This window comes from Polyodon spathula, chromosome 45 (genome assembly GCF_017654505.1).
Source record: "Polyodon spathula isolate WHYD16114869_AA chromosome 45, ASM1765450v1, whole genome shotgun sequence".
Taxonomy (NCBI): Eukaryota; Metazoa; Chordata; class Actinopteri; order Acipenseriformes; family Polyodontidae; genus Polyodon; species Polyodon spathula.
Window position 1 is genome coordinate 1,851,790 of NC_054578.1, and position 20,000 is coordinate 1,871,789.

The 20,000-nt window shown below is 47.6% G+C and overlaps 3 protein-coding genes and 1 long non-coding RNA gene across 5 annotated transcripts in view; all 4 read left to right on the plus strand.

Moving 5' to 3' along the window:
• The window catches only part of LOC121305940 (serine/threonine-protein phosphatase 6 regulatory subunit 1-like), an 8,937-nt gene extending 2,655 nt beyond the window's left edge, over positions 1-6,282 (plus strand). For both annotated transcript variants that reach the window (XM_041237631.1, XM_041237633.1), the window contains exons 5-12: positions 222-287; positions 756-868; positions 2,816-2,929; positions 3,093-3,255; positions 5,089-5,241; positions 5,441-5,593; positions 5,912-5,976; positions 6,063-6,282. In XM_041237631.1, the coding sequence (XP_041093565.1) occupies positions 222-287; positions 756-868; positions 2,816-2,929; positions 3,093-3,255; positions 5,089-5,241; positions 5,441-5,593; positions 5,912-5,976; positions 6,063-6,195 (960 nt within the window). In that variant the 3' untranslated portion in view covers positions 6,196-6,282. The remainder of the gene's footprint in view (positions 1-221; positions 288-755; positions 869-2,815; positions 2,930-3,092; positions 3,256-5,088; positions 5,242-5,440; positions 5,594-5,911; positions 5,977-6,062) is intronic.
• LOC121305962 (adhesive plaque matrix protein-like) lies at positions 15-15,732 on the plus strand. The gene is made up of 10 exons (XM_041237680.1): positions 15-25; positions 6,730-6,735; positions 9,112-9,183; positions 9,292-9,410; positions 10,519-10,681; positions 11,945-12,006; positions 12,081-13,110; positions 13,190-13,312; positions 13,621-13,671; positions 15,384-15,732. The coding sequence occupies exons 5-10, from the start codon at positions 10,575-10,577 to the stop codon at positions 15,385-15,387; spliced, it is 1,377 nt and encodes a 458-aa protein (XP_041093614.1). The 5' UTR covers positions 15-25; positions 6,730-6,735; positions 9,112-9,183; positions 9,292-9,410; positions 10,519-10,574; the 3' UTR covers positions 15,388-15,732.
• LOC121306022 lies at positions 7,605-9,005 on the plus strand. The gene is made up of 3 exons (XR_005948142.1): positions 7,605-7,631; positions 8,141-8,164; positions 8,360-9,005. It is a non-coding gene; the product is annotated as an uncharacterized LOC121306022 (long non-coding RNA).
• Positions 15,733-16,842: 1,110 nt separating the features above from the next.
• Positions 16,843-19,782, plus strand: tmem86b (transmembrane protein 86B). The gene is made up of 3 exons (XM_041237745.1): positions 16,843-17,185; positions 18,756-19,011; positions 19,165-19,782. Exons 1-3 carry the CDS (start codon positions 17,135-17,137, stop codon positions 19,620-19,622), a joined length of 765 nt encoding a protein of 254 aa, XP_041093679.1. The 5' UTR covers positions 16,843-17,134; the 3' UTR covers positions 19,623-19,782.
• The last annotated feature ends 218 nt before the right edge of the window (positions 19,783-20,000 follow it).

The following is a 20,000-nucleotide window of genomic DNA, read 5'->3' on the forward strand; positions in this document are numbered from 1 at the left end:
GTTCAGTGGATGATGAAGAGGAGGGGAGACAGAGAGACATCAGAGACTCACAGAGACTGTGTCTCGGTGTCTGTGTCTCTGTGGTTCTCTGGCTTTGAAGAGAGAGCATTCCTCTCTCTCTGTCTCTCTGTGTCTGTGTCTCTGTGTTCAGTGGCTGATTGAAGAGAGGGTCGTCTCATTCCCCTCTCTCTGTCTCTCTGTCTCTGTGTCTCTGTGTTCAGTGGCTGATTGAAGAGAGGGTCGTTCAGAGACTTGTTGAAATGATTCACCCCTCGAAAGATGAAGAGGTGAGCTGTGCTTTCACAGGAAATGCAAACTGCTGTAATATTATTAATATTGTCATTATTATCATTAACAATCACGTTCATACTTTTGATCCTTTATACTTTATTGTTAGTTATGATATTATTATTATTATTATTATTATTATTATTATTAGATTTTTAAAACTACGTTTCTTTTTAAAAAATATGAAACCTTCTGTTTATTTTTTTTGGCCGGTTCATTTCTTTCTCTTTTTCGAAGATTGAAAGCTGTTTTTTTTTTTTTTTTTTTTTTTTTTTTTTTTATGAAAATTTTTGTTTGTTATAATAATAATAATAATAATAATCTCAGTGTGTTTTGATTTCTGTTTGTATTTAATAATAAAGGTCTCTTCGTTCTGATTCATTCAGTCTGGTTTTTGTGTTGTTTTTTTTCTGTTTTTAATTAGTTTTGTTTCCTGTTGCTTCCGCGTGTCTCTCTTGTGATTCCAGCAACACTGCAACGGCTCCTCATCCCTCCTCGACATCATCAGACTGAATCGGGATCAACTCGCCCACATCCAGCTGAGCCCAGAACACAACCAGCTCCTCAGCATCTTAGAGAGGTGAGAGAGGGAGAGGAGAGAGAGAGGGAGAGAGAGAGAGAGAGAGAGAGAGACAGCGAGAGAGAGAGAGAGAGAGAGAGAGAGAGAGAGAATCTCTCTCTCTGTCGCAATCTCTGCTCTCTCTCTGTCGCTCTCTTCTCTCTCTCTCAGCGGTCGCTCTCTCTGTTTCGCATCCTCTCTCTCTCTTGTCTGCACTCTCTATCTCTCTCTGTCCACTCGCTCTCTCTGTAACAAGACTCTCTCTCTCTGTCGCTCTCTCTCTCTCTCTGTCGCACAGCTCTCAGCTATCTCTCTCTCTCTCGTGAGCTCTCTCTCTCTCTGTGAGAGCCTCTCTCTCTCTCTCGCTTCTCCTACTCGCTGAGAGAGAGAGAGGCGAACAGCGCACATCTCTCTCTCTCTCTCTGTCGCCTGGAGAGAGAGAGAGAGAGAGAGAGAGAGAGAGAGAGACAGCGAGAGAGAGAGAGAGAGAGAGAGAGAGAGAGAGAGAGAGAGACAAAGAGCGTGGAGAGAGAGAGAGAGAGAGAGAGAGAGAGAGAGAGAGAGAGCGAGAGAGAGAGAGAGAGAGAGAGAGAGAGAGAGAGAGAGCCTGAGAGAGAGCGTCACTGACACAAGGTCACCACCCGTCACAACGGCACCCTGGGGGACACAAGGGACCCACATGACTGACAGGTGGGTGTGTTGCAGGGTGCCCCAGGGTGGTGGGTGTGTGCCGGGGGTGCGTGTAAGGTTCACACAACAGACACACACCGTTGGGACCACCACACAAAGGCCCCCCCCACACAAAGTCCCCCCCACACACCGTTCAGGGTGGGGTGTGTGGTTCAAACGGACCCCACAGAGGGGGCGAGACAACGTCACCCCCACAGGGGGGAAATGTTGCACCACACCCACCACCAAAGTCACCCCAACACACAACGTCCACCACAAGCACACCAGTAACCCACCCACACAACGTCCCCACACACCGTCACCACACCCACACAACGTCCCCCCACACATACCACCACCACCAAACGTCACCACCCACACACAAAAGTCCCCCCACGCACACGCGTCACCCACCAAGACAACGTCCCCCCTGACACACAGTCACCCCACACAAAAAGTCCCCACACGGACAGTGGTCCACCACAACACAAAAAGTCCCCCACGCACACGTCACCCACCCACACAAAAGTCCCCCCACGCACAACGTAGAGTGGGTGGGTGTGTTTCAGGGGGTGCGTGTGGCAGTGGGTGGGTGTGTTTCAAGGGGGGTGCGTGTGGCAGTGGGTGGGTGTGTTTCAGGGGGTGCGTGTGGCAGTGGGTGTGTGTGTTTCAGGGGGTGCGTGTGGCAGTGGGTGTGTGTGTTTCAGGGGGTGCGTGTGGCAGTGGGTGGGTGTGTTTCAGGGGGTGCGTGTGGCAGTGGGTGGGTGTGTTTCAGGGGGTGCGTGTGGCAGTGGGTGGGTGTGTTTCAGGGGGTGCGTGTGGCAGTGGGTGGGTGTGTTTCAAGGGGGGTGCGTGTGGCAGTGGGTGGGTGTGTTTCAGGGGGTGCGTGTGGCAGTGGGTGGGTGTGTTTCAGGGGGGTGCGTGTGGCAGTGGGTGGGTGTGTTTCAGGGGGTGCGTGTGGCAGTGGGTGGGTGTGTTTCAGGGGGTGCGTGTGGCAGTGGGTGTGTGTGTTTCAGGGGGTGCGTGTGGCAGTGGGTGGGTGTGTTTCAGGGGGTGCGTGTGGCAGTGGGTGTGTGTGTTTCAGGGGGTGCGTGTGGCAGTGGGTGTGTGTGTTTCAGGGGGTGCGTGTGGCAGTGGGTGTGTGTGTTTCAGGGGGTGCGTGTGGCAGTGGGTGGGTGTGTTTCAGGGGGTGCGTGTGGCAGTGGGTGGGTGTGTTTCAGGGGGGTGCGTGTGGCAGTGGGTGGGTGTGTTTCGGGGGTGCAGTGGGTGCCGGCTGTCTCTCAGGCTGCTGTTTTTCAGACAGGACACTGTGGAGCAGCTGCTGTCCAACATGTTGGACGGGAGTCCCGTTGAGTCCGTCCTCGTGAACGGGATCCAGGTTCTGCTCACGCTGCTGGAGCCGCGCAGACCCAGGTACACGCAAGACTACAGCTCCCAGCATCCCTCGCCAGGGCCCGCACGGGCATGCTGGGAGCTGTAGTCCTATAGCCAGGGCTGGCCTGATTCACTGTGTAATTGCTTCACCCTTTGACAGTGAAGATGTAATTAAAGTGTTTCCCGTGTCTCCCCCCCCCAGGCCGGAGCTGGGTGGGATCGGGGGCTTCTTCAACATCGACGGGCAGCTGGAACTCTGTAACCCCGGATACGACCCCGTGACCCCGCCCAGCGGCCCGGGCGTGCTGCAGGCGGTCAGACTGAGAGTGAAGGATTTCCAACAGCTGCTGACTGATCCACCCAGGGTATCTATCAATACAGGATCAATACAGGATCAATACAGGATCAATACTGTCTGTGTATCTCTAATTAAACTGAGAGGGAGGGACTGCAGGGTATCTATCAATACAGGATCAATACAGGATCAATACTGTCTGTGTATCTCTAATTAAACTGAGAGGGAGGGACTGCAGGGTATCTATCAATACAGGATCAATACAGGATCAATACTGTCTGTGTATCTCTAATTAAACTGAGAGGGAGGGACTGCAGGGTATCTATCAATACAGGATCAATACAGGATCAATACTGTCTGTGTATCTCTAATTAAACTGAGAGGGAGGGACTGCAGGGTATCTATCAATACAGGATCAATTCAGTATCTGTCTGTCTGTCTGTCTGTCTGTCTGGGATAGGTCATGTCCTAGATTAGAGACTCTCCAGACTGAGGTCCTCAAACCACCATAGCTCTTATGTCTCCCAGACCACTGTTAAAGTGTGGTGGGGACAGACAGACAGACACAAGACAGACAGACGAGTCGCCAATCTCTACTCGTGATTTGGTATGTGTGGGTGTGTGTGTGTGTGTGTGTGTGTGTCTCCTCTCTCGTGATCAGTGACACTGTGTGTGTGTGTGTGTCTCCTCTCTCGTTATCAGTGACACTGTGTGTGTGTGTGTGTGTGTGTCTCCTCTCTCGTTATGTGACACTGTGTGTGTGTGTGTCCTCTCTCGTTATCAGTGACACTGTGTGTGTGTGTGTGTGTGTCCTCTCTCGTTATCAGTGACACTGTGTGTGTGTGTGTGTGTCTCCTCTCTCGTGTGTGTGTGTGTGTGTGTGTGTCTCCTCTCTCGTTATCAGTGACACTGTGTGTGTGTGTGTGTGTGTGTGTGTGTGTGTCCCTCTCTCGTTATCAGTGTGTGTGTGTGTGTGTGTGTGTGTGTGTGTGTGTGTGTGTGTCTCCTCTCGTCTATCAGTGACACTGTGTGTGTGTGTGTGTGTGTGTGTGTGGGTGTGTGTCCTCTCTGTGTGTGTGTGTGTGTGTGTGTGTGTGTGTGTGTGTGTGTGTGTGTGTGTGTGTGTCCTCTCTCGTTATCAGTGACACTGTGTGTGTGTGTGTGTGTGTGTGTGTGTGGTGTGGGTGTGTAGAGGAGCACAAGTAGTCACTGTGGAGACACAATTAGTCAGTGACTGTGGTGTGTGTGTGTGTGTGTCTCCTCTCTCGTTATCAGTGACACTGTGTGTGTGTGTGTGTGTGTGTGTCCTCTCTCGTTATCAGTGACACTGTGTGTGTGTGTGTGTGTGTGTGTGTGTGTGTGGTGTGTGTCTCTCCTCTCCAATAAGCACAGACACACAGACACACAACCACACCACACGCAGAGGAGGAGAGGAGCAATAGTCACTGTGTGTGTGTGTGTGTCACCTTCACAGGTTGTAGCAAGTGACACTGTGTGTGTGTGTGTGTGTGTGTGTGTGTGTGTGTGTGTCTCCTCTCTCGTTATCAGTGACACTGTGTGTGTGTGTGTGTGCGTCTCCTCTCTCGTTATCAGTGACACTGTGTGTGTGTGTGTGTCTCCTCTCTCGTTATCAGTGACACTGTGTGTGTGTGTGTGTGTGTCTCCCCTCTCTCATTACACCGTGTAATAATAAAATACATAAGGTTCAGGATGTCGCAGGTGGCTGGCACAGATACGTACTCGTTACAGACAGACAGTACAGACGGGGGAGGGGGGCCCGAGACAGCCCGCTTCGGAGAACGTCTTACTGAATTTATTATTTATACTTATATTATTACTCTATTATATTGTCCAAAAGTTGTCAAAGGGGGCCCCCTCCCCCCCCCCCCCCCCCCCATCACAGAAAGAGCCAATCAGAACGACCTGTGGGGTTCTGGACCCGCCTCTTGGCTCCGTGCGCCTCCAGGTGGTAAAACTGCTGAACTGCATCCTGCAGGCGAACCAGCTTTCGCTGTTCGAAGAGCTGCTGAAATTCAGAGTCCTCGACACCACGCTGGTGAGTGCAGGACTACAGCTCCCAGCATGCAAAGCCACCGGGCGCAGGGGCATGCTGGGAGCTGTAGTCCTACAGCCAGGGCTGGACCGATCCACTGTGTGTCTATGAATAATCAGCAATGCTTTATTTACTTGCTGGTAATATCTCTCCTCTCTCTTTCTCTTCTCTTTCCTCATCTCTCTCTCTCTCTCTCTCTCAGGATCTCTTTTTCCAGTACACCTGCAATAACTTTCTGCATACTCAGGTAGAGCAGTGTGTGGGTCTGGTGCTCTCGAACCCGTGGCCAGGGCAGGAGGACCAGACAGGAGAGGAGACTCCCCCGAGCGCTCGGGAGAACCAGCTAGTCCAACATGTAAGGAATGCCTTCGTCACCCAGAACCGCACCGGATCAGAACCTCCAAACCAGGAGAGACTGAGAGAGAAAGTCAAGTTAGCAGAGAAACGTTTTAATGCCTTCGTCACCCAGAACTGCACTGGATCAGAAACTCCAAACCAGAAGAGACTGAGAGAGAAAGTCAAGTTAGCAGAGAAACGTTTTAATGCCTTCGTCACCCAGAACTGCACTGGATCAGAAACTCCAAACCAGAAGAGACTGAGAGAGAAAGTCAAGTTAGCAGAGAAACGTTTCAATTTGTAGATGCTAATTCCTCTCTACTCTCTCTCTCCACAGTTATTAGAAAAATACAGCTTGATTCAGAGAGTCCTGACAGCATGGAAAGAAAATGAAAACCAGCAGTGAGTGTATAATTACCCAATCTGACCTGTGTGTGTGTGTGTGTGTGTAGCTTTAGTAATTGTGTGTGTTTTTGTACTTTTTGTAGGAGGGAGGGAGGGAGGAGGCGTGGCTACATGGGTCACCTGACCAGGATAGCCAACCACATCGTGCAGAGCTGTGAGAAGGGGCCCAACCAATCGCTGACCTCGGGAATAATCAAAGGTATTGATCCCTATTGAAATTCTGTGTCTCTGAGCCTGCGCTGCTTTGACTGTTGGGTTCAGGAGCAGCGTTGCCGTGGGTAATGTGAATCAGGACTACAGCTCCCAGCATGCCTCTGGATCAGAAACTCCAAACCAGAAGAGACTGAGAGAGAAAGTCAAGTTAGCAGAGAAACGTTTTAATGCCTTCGTCACCCAGAACTGCACTGGATCAGAAACTCCAAACCAGAAGAGACTGAGAGAGAAAGTCAAGTTAGCAGAGAAACGTTTTAATGCCTTCGTCACCCAGAACTGCACTGGATTCCAAACCAGAAGAGACTGAGAGAGAAAGTCAAGTTAGCAGAGAAACGTTTTAATGCCTTCCAGCATGCCTATGCCCCCGCAGGCCATGGCGAGGGATGCTGGGAGCTGTAGTTCTTGGTTGCGATTTGTGACTCTGGTCTCGTGTTTTGTAATCTCAGGAAAGCACTCCCAACATGCACTGCTCCAGCGATGACGAGGAAGCAGAGCTCAAAGAATTCAGCTTCCCGCAAGAAGCCGTCCTGCAACAGGTGAGAACTGCACTGGACAGAAAATAAACCAGAACAGACTGAGAGAGAAAGTCAAGTTAGCAGAGAAACGTTTTAATGCCTTCGTCACCCAGAACTGCACTGGATCAGAAACTCCAAACCAGAAGAGACTGAGAGAGAAAGTCAAGTTAGCAGAGAAACGTTTTAATGCCTTCGTCATCCCAGAACTGCACTGGATCAGAAACTCCAAACCAGAAGAGACTGAGAGAGAAAGTCAAGTTAGCAGAGAAACGTTTTAATGCCTTCGTCACCCAGAACTGCACTGGATCAGAAACTCCAAACCAGAAGAGACTGAGAGAGAAAGTCAAGTTAGCAGAGAAACGTTTTAATGCCTTCGGGTTCTCCGAACTGCACTGGATCAGAAACTCCAAACCAGAAGAGACTGAGAGAGAAAGTCAAGTTAGCAGAGAAACGTTTTAATGCCTTCGTCACCCAGAACTGCACTGGATCAGAAACTCCAAACCAGAAGAGACTGAGAGAGAAAGTCAAGTTAGCAGAGAAACGTTTTAATGCCTTCGTCACCCAGAACTGCACTGGATCAGAAACTCCAAACCAGAAGAGACTGAGAGAGAAAGTCAAGTTAGCAGAGAAACGTTTTAATGCCTTCGTCACCCAGAACTGCACTGGATCAGAAACTCCAAACCAGAAGAGACTGAGAGAGAAAGTCAAGTTAGCAGAGAAACGTTTTCTCGTCCTTCTCTCTCTCTCTCCTCTCTCTCCCCTTTCTCTCTCTCTCTCTCCGAGACGGAGGAGTCTGGGGTTAGGCTGACGCATACTGAAGTAGCAAGTGCAGGTAAAGAGAGTCCAAGCTTCATCTACTCGTACAAAACGCTCATCCTCCGTTCTCCGCACTTCATTGTTTTGCGAGGAGGAGCAGAGCGTGAAGTAAGGACGGGGGGAGATGGGAACCGTATCGCGATCTCCCGAGCCTGGAGCCTGCGTTCCAGAGACTTTTTATATCGCAGCTTCAAAATGACTCTCTGTTAGCGCCCCCTGCTGGCCGAGGGGATGCAGGGATGCTTCTCCCTGCTGTTGGGAGACTTGTCTCTGTGTGTCTGTCTGTCTGTGTGTGTCTCTGTCTCTGTGTGTCAGCGATTTCTTTAAACGGGGGGGGGGGGGGGGGGGGGGTGGATGATGTCACTGACGGGCTGGTTATGACATCACAGACAGACGCCCTCATAATATGAATGCTAATGAATGCTAATCTCCGTTCGCTTCCACGTGATTTCCGCGCGGGACTCTCCTGCTCCTCCTCTCCTCCGCCAGCAGGGTGCGATCACTGTGTGCTTGTGCGCACTAACGCTTCTCTCTTCTGTCTCTGTTTTTCTCTCTCTCTATCTCCCTCGCTTGCGTTTCCTGTTGGCTTTTCTGTTAACCCCCCCCTCGTTTCTCAGTGTTCATCTCCGACAGATTCAAAGGTAAAGCTGCATGTTTTAACAGGGCTGTGATTTAAGGAACTACAGCTCCCAGCATCCCTCGCTGTGCCCCGCGGGTGCAGAGGCATGCTGGGAGCTGTAGTCCTATAGCCAGGGCTGCCCTTTCTCTCTGTGTCTCGTTGAATCCGCGATGCTTTCTTTACTCGATTATCATACAATGTTTTTTTTTTTTTTCAGCGCTCCTTTCGATAAAGCTTCGAATATCAATTTTTCCCTCAATGCTGACAACGAAAGTGTAAGTCTGTAATTCACGTCTGTCTGTCTGTGTTTGTGTGTCTCTCTCCTGTCTTTCTCAGGTTAATTGAAAGCTGTTTGTTTATTAAATTCCAGCTCAATTCGAACCTCTTTCAAGGAGGGAAATAAATATCCCACTGCTACCAGCAATAGCATCGCTGTTGTCCTCTGTAAATTAGTTAATCTCCTTCAACCAGGCTGTCTATCAAAATATCCCACTGCTACCACCAATAGAATCGCTTCTCTCCTCTATAAATCAGCTAAAAACATCCTTCAACCAGACTGTATCTAAGTATCCCACTGCTAAAACCAATACACTGCAGCTATTGGCTCTAAAAGTTTAAAGGAGTCTTGCTATCAGCCTTTATCTATCTCTGTCTTTCTGTCTATCCATCTATCTATCTGTCTAGCTATATAATTTTATCTGTATGTGTATATATAGATATATAGGTAACGTATACATCTCTATCTGTTTACATATCCCACTCTCACACCAACATGTTGTAGCTCTCTTTATAAGAATTTAATCTCTCTCCTCCCCTCCCTCTCTCCTCTCTATCCCCTCCCTCCTGTCCCCTCCCTCTCTCTCTCTCTCTCTCTCCTCAGCTCAACTCTCAAACTAGAGACGACATCCTCTTTAAGTCGTCAAACTACTACTACTACTACTACTACTACTTCGCCTCCCACTCTTAAGCTTCGGACGAGGAAGATGTCTGGCAGGGGGGGGAGCCCCGGCTGTCCGCGGTTGCAGTGACGGGGAGCTGCAGGTAGGGGGAGCCACGGGACCTGAGAACAGGAAACGTTTCAAACTCAGAGGCTGATTTCTCTCTCCTCTCCTCTCTCCACTCTCTCTCCTTTCTCCTCTCTCCTCTCAGGAGCTCTATCAGCACAGACAGTCGAAGGAGCAGAGACTCTGAGGAGGAAGAGGAGGAGAGAGAGAACGAGGAAGGGGCCCCTCAGACGAGTGTGACGCCTGACCCCAAAACTAAAGAAAGTAAGAAGCCTCAATTAATAAACATTGAGTTGATATCATAGTCTAGCGCTGTATATTATAAAGACATTTCAGAGGGCTGGGTCTCATCAATATCAGGGTCTAGCGCTGTATATTATAAAGACATTTCAGAGGGCTGGATCTCATCAATATCAGGGTCTAGCGCTGTATATTATAAAGACATTTCAGAGGGCTGTGTCTCATCAATATCAGGGTCTAGTGCTGTATATTATAAAGACATTTCAGAGGGCTGTGTCTCATCAATATCAGGGTCTAGTGCTGTGTATTATAAAGACATTTCAGAGGGCTGGATCTCATCAATATCAGGGTCTAGCGCTGTATATTATAAAGACATTTCAGAGGGCTGTGTCTCATCAATATCAGGGTCTAGCGCTGTATATTATAAAGACATTTCAGAGGGCTGGATCTCATCAATATCAGGGTCTAGCGCTGTATATTATAAAGACATTTCAGAGGGCTGGATCTCATCAATATCAGGGTCTAGCGCTGTATATTATAAAGACATTTCAGAGGGCTGTGTCTCATCAATATCAGGGTCTAGCGCTGTATATTATAAAGACATTTCAGAGGGCTGTGTCTCATCAATATCAGGGTCTAGCGCTGTATATTATAAAGACATTTCAGAGGGCTGTGTCTCATCAATATCAGGGTCTAGTGCTGTATATTATAAAGACTTTCAGAGGGCTGGATCTCATCAATATCAGGGTCTAGTGCTGTATATTATAAAGACATTTCAGAGGGCTGGATCTCATCAATATCAGGGTCTAGTGCTGTATATTATAAAGACATTTCAGAGGGCTGGATCTCATCAATATCAGGGTCTAGCGCTGTATATTATAAAGACATTTCAGAGGGCTGGATCTCATCAATATCAGGGTCTAGCGCTGTATATTATAAAGACATTTCAGAGGGCTGGGTCTCATCAATATCAGGGTCTAGTGCTGTATATTATAAAGACATTTCAGAGGGCTGGATCTCATCAATATCAGGGTCTAGCGCTGTATATTATAAAGACATTTCAGAGGGCTGGATCTCATCAATATCAGGGTCTAGCGTTGTATATTATAAAGACATTTCTAATTTCTCTCAGCAGATTTGGACTGGGTCGCAGATTTCTCCTCCTTGTCTCTTTCCTCGGCTCGGTCGATGGTGGACCCGGGTTCGAGCATGTGGGAGAGCTCTGGGCAGCCAGCAGGGGGTGACGGAGAGAGTTGGGGTGACTTCTCGAACACGCGTCCCAGAATCCCACGCAGGTAAAGGCAGCTGGGGGTCAGCTCCTGTTTCCTGTCCCTGTGTTGACCCTGAGCAAGACAGCAGAGCTGGGAATCAGACTCCCGCTGCACAGCAGTGTGATCCAGTCCTGCTTTCACTAGGAGTTTAATAATCAGACTCCCGCTGCACAGCAGTGTGATCCAGTCCTGCTTTCACTAGGAGTTTAATAATCAGACTCCCGCTGCACAGCAGTGTGATCCAGTCCTGCTTTCACTAGGAGTTTAATAATCAGACTCCCGCTGCACAGCAGTGTGATCCAGTCCTGCTTTCACTAGGAGTTTAATAATCAGACTCCCGCTGCACAGCAGTGTGATCCAGTCCTGCTTTCACTAGGAGTTTAATAATCAGACTCCCGCTGCACAGCGGCGTGATCCAGTCCTGCTTTCACTAGGAGTTTAATAATCAGACTCCCGCTGCACAGCAGTGTGATCCAGTCCTGCTTTCACTAGGAGTTTAATAATCAGACTCCCGCTGCACAGCAGTGTGTGATCCAGTCCTGCTTTCACTAGGAGTTTAATAATCAGACTCCCGCTGCACAGCAGTGTGATCCAGTCCTGCTTTCACTAGGAGTTTAATAATCAGACTCCCGCTGCACAGCAGTGTGATCCAGTCCTGCTTTCACTAGGAGTTTAATAATCAGACTCCCGCTGCACAGCAGTGTGATCCAGTCCTGCTTTCACTAGGAGTTTAATAATCAGACTCCCGCTGCACAGCAGTGTGATCCAGTCCTGCTTTCACTAGGAGTTTAATAATCAGACTCCCGCTGCACAGCAGTGTGATCCAGTCCTGCTTTCACTAGGAGTTTAATAATCAGACTCCCGCTGCACAGCGGTGTGATCCAGCCCTGCTTTCACTAGGAGTTTAATAATCAGACTCCCGCTGCACAGCAGTGTGATCCAGTCCTGCTTTCACTAGGAGTTTAATAATCAGACTCCCGCTGCACAGCAGTGTGATCCAGTCCTGCTTTCACTAGGAGTTTAATAATCAGACTCCCGCTGCACAGCAGTGTGATCCAGTCCTGCTTTCACTAGGAGTTTAATAATCAGACTCCCGCTGCACAGCAGTGTGATCCAGTCCTGCTTTCACTAGGAGTTTAATAATCAGACTCCCGCTGCACAGCGGTGTGATCCAGTCCTGCTTTCACTAGGAGTTTAATAATTAGACACACTGGGGGCTGATCTGATTCCCAATCCCTGATCTGAAAAATAAAAAAATGCTAGATTGGTTTTGTTTTGTTTTTTTAGCTGCCAGGAAGTCTCCATGGAAACAAGCCCCTCCCCTCAGACAGCCATGACATTTCAACACTGTAAGAGCCTTGTTTCATTATTATTATTATTGTCATTGTTATTGTTCGTATTTATAATTATTATTTTTCCACAGCTTCTAAGCAAACCACTGAAGTCCTCCTCGCCGCCCCTCCCAGCTCTCTACCGCCCCCTGCCTCTGTGGAGGCCAAATACACCCCCTTGCAAGCAGAATCCAATTCCCCTACAGCGCCCCCTGTGGCCAAGGAGGGGAAACGCACCTCTGATATAGAATCTGATTCCCCTTCATCTCCCCCTACAGTCAAGGAGGGTAAACGCACCTCTGATATAGAATCTAATTCCCCTTCAGCTCCCCCTACAGTCAAGGAGGGTAAACGCACCTCTGATATAGAATCTAATTCCCCTTCAGCTCCCCCTACAGTCAAGGAGGGTAAACGCACCTCTGATATAGAATCCAATTCCCCTACAGCGCCCCCTGTGGCCAAGGAGGGGAAACGCACCTCTGATATAGAATCTAATTCCCCTTCAGCTCCCCCTACAGTCAAGGAGGGTAAACGCACCTCTGATATAGAATCTAATTCCCCTTCAGCTCCCCCTACAGTCAAGGAGGGTAAACGCACCTCTGATATAGAATCTAATTCCCTTTCAGCTCCCCCTACAGTCAAGGAGGGTAAATGCACCTCTGATATAGAATCAAATTCCTCTGCATCGCCCCCTGTGGCCAAGGAGGGGAAATGCAGCCCCGCAAAACCAGAATTGAATGCTGAACCAGTAGTTAAATTAAACCCAGGGAGTACAGAACCCTGCACAGCTCCCCCTAGGGCCAAGGAGGGCAAACGCAGCCCCGAACCCGACCCCGAGGCGCAGTCTGGCTCGTCCGCTGGCGAGGAGGGCAACCGCGGCCCCGACAAAGCCGGCCGGAGCGGAGGGAGGACGGAGGCCTCGCTGGGAGCCAGTCGGAGCCCCAAGAAAACGAAACACACGCCCACAGCGCCCCCCGTCTCCACGGAAGGGAAGTGCGGCGGCAGCCCTGGGAGAGCGCCCCCTGGTGGGGAGAGGGAGGAGGGGCGGGCAGCCGCTCTGCCCAATGGGGAGAGAGGGGTGGGGTCCTCCCAGAGTCTTCCCAGCATGCAGCACTGCAGCAGGTAAGCTGTGAGTGTCGTTCAGAAATATAATGCTTCAAATTTGTATTGATTGTTATTGATTGATTGATCGATTTCTCAGTCCTTCAGGAACTTCAGCAGCTACCTCAGATAATCTGGCCGTCACTCAAGCAGTTCAGGACCGCCCCCCAGCTGACATCACAGAGAAAGCCACACCCACTGAGGAGAAACCAGCGTCGCACAGGTGAGGGTCCAACATCCCAGAATACACCCAGAACCGCACTGGCTCAGAAACTCCAAACCAGAAGAGACTGAGAGAGAAAGTCAAGTTAGCAGAGAAACGTTTTAATGCCTTCGTCACCCAGAACTGCACTGGATCAGAAACTCCAAACCAGAAGAGACTGAGAGAGAAAGTCAAGTTAGCAGAGAAACGTTTTAATGCCTTCGTCACCCAGAACTGCACTGGATCAGAAACTCCAAACCAGAAGAGACTGAGAGAGAAATATTTTAAATTGCTGCCTTATTAATTTTGTGTGTGTTTCTCTTTTCCAGTGATTCGGGGTTCAACACCCTAGAAAAATCACAAGAAAACTTGAAAAAAAAGTGAGTGTTTATATACATGTTATACACCAACCACGATTCAGACACCCCCCTGAGTTTCAATAGCCATAGTTTAATATATTATACAGCAACACCAAACACGATTCAGACACCCCCCTGAGTTTCAATAGCCATAGTTTAATATATTATACAGCAACACCAACCACGATTCAGACACCCCCCTGAGTTTCAATAGCCATAGTTTAATATATTATACAGCAACACCAAACACGATTCAGACACCCCCCTGAGTTTCAATAGCCATAGTTTAATATATTATACAGCAACACCAACCACGATTCAGACACCCCCCTGAGTTTCAATAGCCATAGTTTAATATATTATACAGCAACACCAAACACGATTCAGACAGCCCCCCTGAGTTTCAATAGCCATAGTTTAATATATTATACAGCAACACCAAACACGATTCAGACACCCCCCTGAGTTTCAATAGCCATAGTTTAATATATTATACAGCAACACCAAACACGATTCAGACACCCCCCTGAGTTTCAATAGCCATAGTTTTATATATTATACAGCAACACCAAACACGATTCAGACACCCCCCTGAGTTTCAATAGCCATAGTTTAATATATTATACAGCAACACCAAACACGATTCAGACACCCCCCTGAGTTTCAATAGCCATAGTTTAATATATTATACAGCAACACCAAACACGATTCAGACACCCCCCTGAGCTTCAATAGCCATAGTTTAATATATTATACAACAACACCAAACACGATTCAGACACCCCCCTGAGTTTCAATAGCCATAGTTTAATATATTATACAGCAACACCAAACACGATTCAGACACCCCCCTGAGTTTCAATAGCCATAGTTTAATATATTATACAGCAACACCAAACACGATTCAGACACCCCCCTGAGTTTCAATAGCCATAGTTTAATATATTATACAGCAACACCAAACACGATTCAGACACCCCCCTGAGTTTCAATAGCCATAGTTTAATATATTATACAGCAACACCAAACACGATTCAGACACCCCCCTGAGTTTCAATAGCCATAGTTTAATATATTATACAGCAACACCAAACACGATTCAGACACCCCCCTGAGTTTCAATAGCCATAGTTTAATATATTATACAGCAACACCAAACACGATTCAGACACCCCCCTGAGTTTCAATAGCCATAGTTTAATATATTATACAGCAACACCAAACACGATTCAGACACCCCCCTGAGTTTCAATAGCCATAGTTTAATATATTATACAGCGACACCAACCACGATTCAGACACCCCCCTGAGTTTCAATAGCCATAGTTTAATATATTATACAGCAACACCAAACACGATTCAGACACCCCCCTGAGTTTCAATAGCCATAGTTTAATATATTATACAGCAACACCAAACACGATTCAGACACCCCCCCTGAGTTTCAATAGCCATAGTTTAATATATTATACAGCAACACCAAACACGATTCAGACACCCCCCTGAGTTTCAATAGCCATAGTTTAATATATTATACAGCAACACCAAACACGATTCAGACACCCCCCTGAGTTTCAATAGCCATAGTTTAATATATTATACAGCAACACCAAACACGATTCAGACACCCCCCTGAGTTTCAATAGCCATAGTTTAATATATTATACAGCAACACCAAACACGATTCAGACACCCCCCTGAGTTTCAATATTAATTATCATTATTTTTTTCAGATAATGAAGTTATCAACAGCAGAATTCAAGATCTCTCTCCTCCTCTCTCTCTCTCCTCTCCTTTCTCTCCTCTCCGCTCTCTCTCTCCCCCCTCCTCCTTTCATTCCACGAGTCACGACGCAGGAAGAAGGGAACGAAAAGCAGGGGGAGGAAGACGAAGAGGAGGAAGTAGAGAGAGGATGAAAGGAAAGCAGTGAATTCTGATCTGTGTAATAAAAGCACTTGTCCTGAAATCAGTTTTAAAACAAAAAAAATATATATACATAAATATTATTTTTCTGTCTCCTTTTTTGATTCTGGTTTCCTTTTGTTCTGTTAAAAAAAAAATATTAAACATTTAGAAAGATGATTTGGGAAATGTTTGTGTTTTATTACAGCTGTATATCTCTAACTATCTATCTTTCTCTATCTGTCACTATCAATCTATTTCTCTCTATCGCTCTCACTCAATTTCTATGTCTATCTGTCTATATATATCTATCTGTCTATAGCTCTTTCTGTATCTCGCTATCGTTCTCACTATTTGTCTATATATCTCTATTTCTGTATATCTTTCTCTATATCTTTCTCTGTGTCTCTATCGCTCTCACTATCAATATATGTATATCTGTCTATATCTCTATCTGTCTATATATCTGTCTATGTCTGTCTATATATATCCGTCGTTTCCCGTCTTTCGAGACAAGACTTGGGAATTTTAATATATGACAAAAAACCAGGAGAGACTTGAGAGAAAAGGTCAAGTTAGCAGAGAAACGTTTTAATGCCTTCGTCACGAAGGCATTAAAACTTTTCTCTGCTAACTTGACTTTCTCTCTCAGTCTCTTCTGGTTTGGAGTTTCTGATCCAGTGCAGTTCTGGGTGACGAAGGCATTAAAACGTTTCTCTGCTAACTTGACTTTCTCTCTCAGTCTCTTCTGGTTTGGAGTTTCTGATCCAGTGCAGTTCTGGGTGACGAAGGCATTAAAACGTTTCTCTGCTAACTTGACTTTCTCTCTCAGTCTCTTCTGGTTTGGAGTTTCTGATCCAGTGCAGTTCTGGGATGACGAAGGCATTAAAACGTTTCTCTGCTAACTTGACTTTCTCTCTGAGTCTCAATATAAAGCTCCACGTTGCTGTGTTTCGCTCAGGAGCGTGTTTTTTCTGATCAGATTCAAGTCGCTCTCTCTCTCCCTGCTGCTCGCTCTGCTGTTTCTAAGGAGGGGAGTGGCAGGGTTGCAGAGTGAGCCGGGGGGGCGGGGGGCTGTGTTATCTCAGTGGAAGATGGACTGTGACTTCCAACTGTGAAAAGATTTGAACTGTTATCATAATTCAAGATGAACTGTGACCACTACCTTCAGAGAGAGAGAGACTGCTATATAAATTAATATGTATATACATATAGAGAGAGAGGCTGCTATATAAATGTATATATATATATATATATAGATATATATATATAGAGAGGCTGCTATATAAATGAATATAAACCGAGAGAGAGATTGATTGATTATTTTATTATTAGAGGGAAGAGGTACACTGGATAATATTGTTTGATCAAGGAATAGATTTCATCTAGAGAACAGATAGAGAGGGTGACACAGATACAGACTGGAGGGAGGGGAGAGAGAGAGTGTTCAAGGGTTCAAGGGTGTTTCGAAGGTATGCGGTTCTGTAGAGTTGTGCTCAGTGATCGCTGGTGTGTTTAGAGGCTGGTGTGTGTGTTTGTGTTTCTATATTGATTTCCACGCCAAGACAACGAGGATTACAAAATGGACATCCTGGAAACGCAAGCTTACTGGCGCAGAAAAGGAAGGAGAACAGTAAGAATTCATTCATTTATTAATTAAGCTCCAGTAACTGTAAAAGGATTCTGTGGATGTTTTAGAAACGACAAAAAGAAACTTCATAAGTTCAGTGACTCGCGACTAGAAGTCTCTCTCAGTGTCTTCAGTGTGAATTCAGTGACTCGCGACTAGAAGTCTCTCTCAGTGTCTTCAGTGTGAATTCAGTGACTCTCGAGAAGACTAGAAGTCTGACTCTCGACTAGAAGTCTTCTCAGTGTCTTCAGTGTGAATTCAGTGACTCGCGACTAGAAGTCTCTCTCAGTGTCTTCAGTGTGAATTCAGTGACTCGCGACTAGAAGTCTCTCTCAGTGTCTTCAGTGTGAATTCAGTGACTCGCGACTAGAAGTCTCTCTCAGTGTCTTCAGTGTGAATTCAGTGACTCGCGACTAGAAGTCTCTCTCAGTGTCTTCAGTGTGAATTCAGTGACTCGCGACTAGAAGTCTCTCTCAGTGTCTTCAGTGTGAATTCAGTGACTCGCGACTAGAAGTCTCTCTCAGTGTCTTCAGTGTGAATTCAGTGACGTTTCGACTAGAAGTCTCTCTCAGTGTCTTCAGTGTGAATTCAGTGACTCATGACTAGAAGTCTCTCTCAGTGTCTTCAGTGTGAATTCAGTGACTCACGACTAGAAGTCTCTCTCAGTGTCTTCAGTGTGAATTCAGTGACTCGCGACTAGAAGTCTCTCTCAGTGTCTTCAGTGTGAATTCAGTGACTCGCGACTAGAAGTCTCTCTCAGTGTCTTCAGTGTGAATTCAGTGACTCGCGACTAGAAGTCTCTCTCAGTGTCTTCAGTGTGAATTCAGTGACTCACGACTAGAAGTCTCTCTCAGTGTCTTCAGTGTGAATTCAGTGACTCACGACTAGAAGTCTCTCTCAGTGTCTTCAGTGTGAATTCAGTGACTCGCGACTAGAAGTCTCTCTCAGTGTCTTCAGTGTGAATTCAGTGACTCGCGACTAGAAGTCTCTCTCAGTGTCTTCAGTGTGAATTCAATGAGAAATGTTTTGACTGGAAGTCTCTCTCAGTGTCTTCAGTGTGAATTCAGTGACTCACGACTAGAAGTCTCTCTCAGTGTGATTTTTCCTTTGCAGTGAGGTAAAGTTAACAGACTACATCTCCCATGATCCCCTGTCATGAACCCCAAAGCCGATGCATGCTGGGATATGTAGTTTAAATCCTTTGTCATTGAGTGAGGTAAAGAAGACTTTGTACAACTGACTACATGAGGCTCCCAACAGATCCCCTGTCATGAACCCCAAAGCCGATGCATGCTGGGATATGTATTTTAAATCCTGTTGGGGGGGGAAAAAAAGACTAACAATGTTTGTCATTGAATTGTCAATAGAATTTTTTGTAGAACTCGGTGACACTGTGTGTGTGGCTCCCAACTGCCCCTCATTCCAGCCCATAATAACCCGTTGAACTCTCTCTCTCTCTCTCTCTCTCTCTCTCTCTCTCTCTCTCTCTCTCTCTCTCTCTCTCTCTCTCTCTCTCTCTCTCTCTCTCTCTCTCTCTCTCTCTCTCTCTCTCTCTCTCTCTCTCTCCTCCCAGTTGGCTGAACTGGTTGCCAGTTTGCTTCCCTTCGTCGTTTCCAGTTCAGCATATTTCTATCTCTGGCTGCCCGAGTCTAGCCCCTCCCCCTTCTCTGCGGCGGTGAAGTCCGCCCCCGTACTGTCATTGGCTGGTCTGGTGTGGTGTCACAAAGGGGGGCGGTCCCTGTGCAGTTCTATAGGGGCGGTGCAGGTGGGGCTGCTCCTGTCTGCAGCCGGAGATGTGTGTCTGATCTGGAAAGAGACATTTCTTCATGGTGAGTTACAGAGAGTGTGTGTGTGTGTGAGACGATATATTATACTTGCATATTGACCTCTCCTCTCTCTCCTCCCTTTCCCTCTTCTCTCTCCTCGCCTCTCTCGCCTCTCTCCTCTCTCCCCTCTCCTCCCTCCCCTCTCTCTCCTCTCAGGAATGCTGTTTTTCGCTGTAGCTCACATCTGCTACTCCCTCTCCTTCTCGTCCCGCCCCCCGTTCCCGCGCTCCCGCCTCTCCCCCCCTCTCCTCCTCCTCCTCTCCCTCTCTCTCTGGGTGCTTGCGGGTCTCTCTCTCCTCTATTTGCTCCCTCATCTCAGCGCGAGGCCGGATTCCTCTCTCCTGACCCCAGCAGTGGGTCTCTATTCCTTCCTCATCACGACAATGGTCAACCTCGCCCTGCTGACCCCCCGGCCTCTGACCCTGGCCGGCGCCCTCCTCTTCACGGCCTCCGACCTCACGCTGGCCCGCCACACCTTCGTCGCTCCGTTGCCCTGGGGGCGGGCCGTCGTCATGGGGACCTACTACTTGGCCCAGGTCCTCATCGCCGTGGGCGGAGTCAGGGAAGGAAGTGGCGTCGTCGCCGACGGGCTATGGAACAGGAAGAGGAAGTAAATGGGAAGGGGAACAGGAAAGGGGGAGGTGAAAATAAACTCTTGGAGGGAAAAACATTTTTTCTTATGTGTTTGTGATCTTTACAATGGAAATAATGCATTACACTGAGAGGCAATGGCAGCACAAGCATAGGGCAGCTGCAATGGGATGCCATTGGTAGAATGAGACCACAGTGTGCTAACTATCCCCTCAATGATCTTCAATGGCAATGCAGGCACACAGGCAGGGGCTCTGCAATGGCAATGCAATAATGGTTGTGTATTACACTGAGGGGCAATGGCAGCACAAGCATAGGGCAGCTGCAATGGGATGCCATTGGTAGAATGAGACCACAGTGTGCTAACTATCCCCTCAATGATCTTCAATGGCAATGCAGAC